The following is a 6183-nucleotide window of genomic DNA, read 5'->3' as shown; positions in this document are numbered from 1 at the left end:
CTGTAACACATTAATATGAATGCAGCTTTTGAAGGTTTTTCACACTGGCTTTCCTGAAAGGTAGTAGGAACCCGGTAGCCTTCTATTTAAATTACCTATCCTGCCATGGGATTAATGCTGACTGTATGGGGTTATCACTGTAGCAGGAGGAAATTGACACAGTTGCTTGACTTCAATGGGAGTTTTGTATAAAGAACCATTTCAGGATTGGGCCCAGTTAAGCAGGCTCAGGTCCCAAGACCATATAGTGATAAAAGTTAATCAAGACAAGAGACAAAAGTATACAAGTCACTATGTAAAAAACCCACTGTAGCTTTAACATCCCACTGTTCTTTAGTGGATCTACTTAATAAAATATACACAGTTGCTTTTTAAAATTTTTAATACAATGTATATTTATTGCAAACAATAATATACAAAAAAGGTAAGTTTCACAAAGAGAACAAATGGTCTTGCAAACAAAACAAAATAAAACAAACTTACCTAAAGACAAAATATGATTTAAATGACAGGTCTTTTAAGTTACAGAAATACTTTAAAAAGATCTGCTTTTATACAGAAATAGAAAGAGGCCATATTATGAGTGCTTTAAGATTTTTTTTTCTACTGAATCCCTAAAAAAAAATACCCCCAAAACAAAAAAACTCCCGCAACTGTTAACAAATATATCATTTTTTTTAAATAAAAAAAAGTTTGCTGTCTTTTTTAAAAAGCAATTCTTAACTGTTCAGCCACAGCTTCACCAAAGTCCCCACCTCAAAACAACATCAAGGGGTGGAAGGTTAGCAGGATGACACACACGCTTTTGTCAATAGTGTCTTGTGTCTCACATACACACACACGTTTGTGTGTCCAAAAGAGCTGAGGCAGAAAACATGGCAAATGATTCAGTGATACACTACATTTGCAATCTCTAGTTTGTACAAAACAAAATTCCAGTTTATCCTTAAAACAAAAGAAAAAAAGGAAGAGGACGTGTTTGTACAAACCTAGGACACAGATTCCAAAGAATAATAATAATAATAATAATAATAAAAAGGAATTAGAGATAAATAAAGAACTGGTTACAGTTTAGACCATAATTTAACAGGCATCGTACCCTCCAAATAAGACTCCAACAAATCTAATTGCTTTTAAAGGAGTTAAAAAAATGGAAGGGAGATTTTAAAAAGAAAATCTTGATTAAATTGGCTTTTCTCACAAAATAAATAATTTAAAATGTGTCTGATGTTTCCAATGTGCCCTACGGGTTTCATCCAAAGCCCACTGACGCCAATAGGGGTCTTTAATGGGCTTTGGATCAGGCCCTAAATGTTTGCACTCAAGGCTCTTTAAAGGGCTGGGGAGGTGATGGGAGGCTTCCAGCATCTGTCGTGCACATGGTGTCCAAAGCAGGAAACCGAGGAGGGTGATGCTGGTTGTGGCATCATAATCTGCTGCTGATTGTTGGTAAAAGAGTCAGGCATAAGTTTTCCCAGAAATCAGATCTGCCTCCTGTCTGGGCTCTGTCTTTCTCCTTGCACTGGAAGGCAGTCGTATAAGAATCTCGAGGAAAAAAAAATATTACAGGGTTGCTTTTCAACAGCGCTGCTTTAAGGCTCAAGGTCTTTAAAAAATAAAACTAACACATTCTCCTCCTGGCTCTCTCGCTACTTCCAAGTTAGAAAAATAAAGCCTATTTTGTTTTTAACCCCTGGCGTCTCCTAGGTTGCACAGCTGACCAAAGCTTAGCCTGATGCCAATCACTGTTTAACAGTTTTTGTTCTTAATTAATGCACACCGTTTTATTTTATTTTTCTTTAAAGAAATTACTTTTATCTATACAAAAATACCTCTGACTGCAAGAAAAGCTAGGACTGCTCCACTAAGTGTTGTTTTAGCTGTTGGAAAAATAAGAGCATTTAAAAAAAAATCTCTAAAAATATATATAAATCCCCTCAAATTGGTAACGAATCATACACAGTACATACTAAAAATATTTCAAATAGAGAATATTCCTCACAGAGGACTCTGGGTATTTTTTTTCCTTTTTTCTTCTTCTTTTAATTACTGCTAAAAATAATTACAAAAGTCCAAACACAGGCAGACGAGTTGGCCGGTGAGAAAGCTCATCTCTCGCCCCTGAATCAAGGGTAAAGTCCAGTCCTTGGAATGTCTGTACCGAGTTTTGCTGGTTCTCAGCAGAGTGGTCTGGCCACTTCCTGAAGGGTGCTGTAGTGCAGAAGGCCTGATGTGTTCTCTCTTTTCATCATCTTTAGCGTTAGTGTCTTAAAAAAAAAAGTTGGAGACAGTTCTTTTTTCTCTCTTGTTGTTGTTGTTGTCGCCCTTATGGCCTAGTAAGCTGTGTGTAGACAGGCTGTTCCCAGTGCTGTGGGCTGTGGGTCTGGGGAATGGAAGGGACTCCGGTAGTGTCTGCAATGGGCGTGTACATGGGCCTTTGGGTGGGGTTCATGTACGTGAAGGTGGAATAGAGGCTGGTGCTCTGGCTGGCCGCGTGGCTGTAGTAGGAGTTGGAACTCTGGTGGTCTGTGTAGTCGTACTGCGAGCGGGTGATGGTCGGGTAGGAGGAACTGTAGTGCTGGAGGTTGAAGGAGCTATAATTGAGCTGCTGAGGGGAGTGCTGCTGCTGCTCGCTGTAATGGCTAGGGCTGAGCTGTTCTGTCTTGATGTGTGTCCTCTGCTGGGACTGGCCCTGTTCGCTGCTCAGCGTGGTCATTGTATGCTGCGGCGGGGGCTGGGCCTGGGGCGGCGGCGGCTGCTGCTGGGGCTGCGGCGGTTGCTTGGACATCCAAACGTGCCCAGCTCCAGCTTGAGTGGCTGACGTGCTACTGATTCCATAGCTGCCACTATAGGTGACTTGACCGGGTTGCCCATGAGTGGCCGGGACTCCAGGGTGACCGTTGGGTGGGAGGTACTGGTCGAACTCATTGACATCAAAGGTCTCTATGTTGGAGATGACGTCGCTGCTGAGTTCCCCAATGTCCACATCCCGGAAGTCAATGTGGGGCGGCTGTCTTCCTCCTTCCTGCAAAGGGCGCCCTTCTCGCTTCAGGTCTTGCTTCCCAGGCTGGACATCTGTTTTGGGTGTAGTAGGAGGGGTCGGGGGCCCCTGGGACTGCCCTGGAGAGGAAAAGAAATAGCAAATGCAGACATGAGTTAGCTCACTTAATTTAACTGCAAACCAGGGAAGCAGCACTCTGTCTCTTTAGTTGATATGGCACACAGAGAGAGCAATAAGGCCCTGAAATCTAAAGCCAGCGGTTTTTTATAAGCAGGAGGCGTTGTATAACGGTGATAACTCAGTTAATGGTTAACTCAAGATCTTTGGGGCCCTGGCAGATATCCCTGCTTTGCCCCTGAAGTCAGTTGCGAAGGGTAACACGCACGTTTCCAGGTTTGTAACACGAATGTGATCTGTATCTGTGTAAATATGTAGCGCCCGATAAAATATGGGGCTTTTGAGCTGGCCTGCGGCTCAAAGTGATTTTTAATTTAATTTCCGAATTAAAAAGCCAAAAACGGGAACACGTCGATTGAAACTTTGTTGCAACGAGAAAAGTTGGTGAAAAAGTCTTAAGCCTAGAAAGCGTGTTAGTGTGAGTGGATCTGACGCTAGATCCAGCTCTCGCAAGCCACATCTACTGTTTGTCTGGCACTCTGTCTCTATGCAGTTTGCACTTGGAGCCTGGTTCAGAACACAACCTGCGCTGTGGAATCACAGCCAGCATCTCCGTAACATACAGGCCGCTGTGTGTCTCCCTAGCTGCCTCGTCCAGCGTGTTGGGCCCAGGAGTGTGTGCCTGTGTGTCTGTCTCACTGTGTAAGGTTGCATATTTACCAGAGTGCTCCCCGGGAGAGTGAACCTCGCTCATGCTGGAGGAAGACTGAGGAGAATCCGCCTGCAGGGCCTTGAAAATGGCATTGGGGGAGATGTGTGTTTGCTCGGAGCCCTCCTCCTGCTCCGACTGCCCGTTCTTCACTGACTTTCTCCTCCGGGGCTGGTACTTGTAGTCGGGATGGTCCTTTTTGTGCTGCACCCGCAGCCTCTCGGCCTCCTCCACGAAAGGGCGCTTCTCGCTCTCATTCAGCAACCTGGGCAAGACCCAGGGGAGCGGGGGGTTAGTTGCCTCTCCAACAGCAAGGGCAGCTTACAGCATGGGGCACTGCCTTGACCTGCCATAAAGAGCCATGCACACCTAGGGTGCTACAAATGTCAGCTCACACTACTACGGCCAGGCTGCAGTGCAGATTGCTCTGCCCCCCCCCCCATAATCTGCCCCCCCCAGCCTTCCTTCTGCACACTCCATCCTGCATGGCTAGCACAGCTCCCCTGCTCCAGCTTGGCATCTCTCTGAATTGCAAGGAAAGGCCCCCCTCTAGGTCCCCCTTCCTCTGCGGCCTGCCTCTTGTCATTGCTTCACACTCTCCTGCTGCCTGGTGCTGCTTCTCTACCCCCCCTCCAGCCCCCATGAAACTGGCAGATTGTTTTGGTGGCCAAACAAGACACAACAAAACCAGAGCAGTGACTTTTTTCTCCCCCTGTGGGGCTGGTTGGAGCTGTTTCCCCTTGGAAGAGGAGTGTGCACACACACTGATTCAATAAAAAGATTAGATGACTAACGCCCTGGATGGCTCCGGGCACCGCCTCTGGAGGTCCAGATTCGCTCAGAACTTTCCCCTTCTGCTGCAAATTTCACTTTTTTGTTTTGTTTTGTTGTCTCCTGCAGTCGCAGACTAAGCCCCGGCCAGGTGACTCACTTTCTTTCTCCTTCCCCTTCCTTCCTTCCTTCCTTCCTTCCTTCCCTTTCGATGCTGAAGAAATTGGGCCATGCAGCATTCCCCAGAACCACCCACCACTAGCTTGGCACAACTTTGCCAACTTTCTCCCCGCTCCCCCGCCATGATCATTTATTCGTGTGTGCAAATCTGATGCCATGTAGATGAAGCCCAGTTTTCTACACACACACACAAGTTCCAAACCGCCCTCCTTGTTAGCACCAGCCACTTCCCAACCCCTGCCAGGGGATCAAAGGGCTCTTCTCATCTTTCCACAAACTCCTCCCCGACCAGAGCCCCCCTCCTGAGCCATGCAGGGCAGAAAAGCCACTTGGAAGTCGAGGAGGCCAAGCCCAAGTAAGCGCCTGCCCCCGTTTTTGCCCCAGCGCTAGTTTAGCTGCATTTCCCCATGCACAGGAGTTTGCCAGCAGCACACACCCTGCTGCCAGCAGCAGCAGCTAACTTCCCAGAACCGAAACCACGCGCGCTCCTGCCCGCTCCAAACTTCTCCCTGCTTTGCAAACAGGGCCCTTCACGCAAGTTTCCCCCCCCCCCCTTCACTCACCTCCAGAGTTTGCCCAGGGTTTTGCTGAGCTCTGCGTTGTGCAGATGCGGATACTGGTCCGCCAGCTTCCTCCGGGCCGCCTGTGCCCACACCATGAAGGCGTTCATGGGTCTCTTCACGTGGGGCTTGTTTTTGCTGGATCCGTTCACACGGACCGGCATGGGGACCAGGGTCCAGTCGTAACCCTTCAGGACTTGGCTGACCGCCTCTCGGATGCACACCGGGAATTTGTCCTCGTCGCTCTCTTTCTTCAGATCCGGATCGCCCTTGGGGAAGGTGTTTTCTTGCGGTCGGGTGTTCTCCGTGTCCGATCCGGAACCAGAAGGGCAGGGGGACCCCGCGGAGTCGTCCGACATGGTGGGGCTAGGGGCGCCAGAGATGCATTTGTCCTGCTCTTCGGTCATTTTCATGAAGGGGTCTAGGAGATTCATGCGAGAAAGCGGCAAAGGGGAAAAACAGTGGGATGAAAATCAAGGGGTGGGGGGAAAGGAGGGGGGAGGGAGGGATTAAAAAATATAACAATGAAGTGGCAAACCCTCTTTAAAACCAGCTGGGTTTGTGGTGGAGGAAGCTAGGAAGAGATGGAAGAGGGAGTTGGGGGTGGGGGAGAGAAGGAAGGCAGCAAAAACTTTGCAAAAGAAACAAGAAAGTTTTGCCTGGTGAACAGCAGCTTGCAGGAGAAAAAAAAAAAGTTTGTTCACAGCCCACTGCAAAGTTGCTGCTGCAGCGATCTGCTCTCAGAGACGTGCATGAACCCAGCTCTGAGGATAGTCAAAAGGGGGTGGGAAAGTTTGGAGTTAGTCTTATTAGCCCCCTCTCTGTCCCCTCTTTCTCTCTGCCTC

General features: G+C 47.8%; 1 protein-coding gene across 2 annotated transcripts; it reads right to left on the bottom strand.

The window, feature by feature from the left end:
* Positions 1-2326: 2326 nt before the first annotated feature.
* SOX9 (SRY-box transcription factor 9) lies at positions 2327-5772 on the bottom strand. Of its 2 annotated transcripts, XM_065415580.1 has the most exons (4): positions 5342-5772; positions 3839-4092; positions 2736-3120; positions 2327-2675 (listed from the first exon to the last, which is right to left on the bottom strand). In XM_065415580.1, exons 1-4 carry the CDS (start codon positions 5770-5772, stop codon positions 2327-2329), a joined length of 1419 nt encoding a protein of 472 aa, XP_065271652.1. The 2 variants fall into 2 exon arrangements, with proteins under 2 accessions (XP_065271652.1, XP_065271651.1); XM_065415579.1 differs by having other exon boundaries at positions 2327-3120.
* Between the last annotated feature and the right edge of the window lie 411 nt (positions 5773-6183).

The sequence above is a fragment of the Emys orbicularis genome, chromosome 13, assembly GCF_028017835.1.
Source record: "Emys orbicularis isolate rEmyOrb1 chromosome 13, rEmyOrb1.hap1, whole genome shotgun sequence".
Classification (NCBI taxonomy): domain Eukaryota; kingdom Metazoa; phylum Chordata; order Testudines; family Emydidae; genus Emys; species Emys orbicularis.
This window is presented reverse-complemented; position numbering and strand designations above follow the sequence as displayed.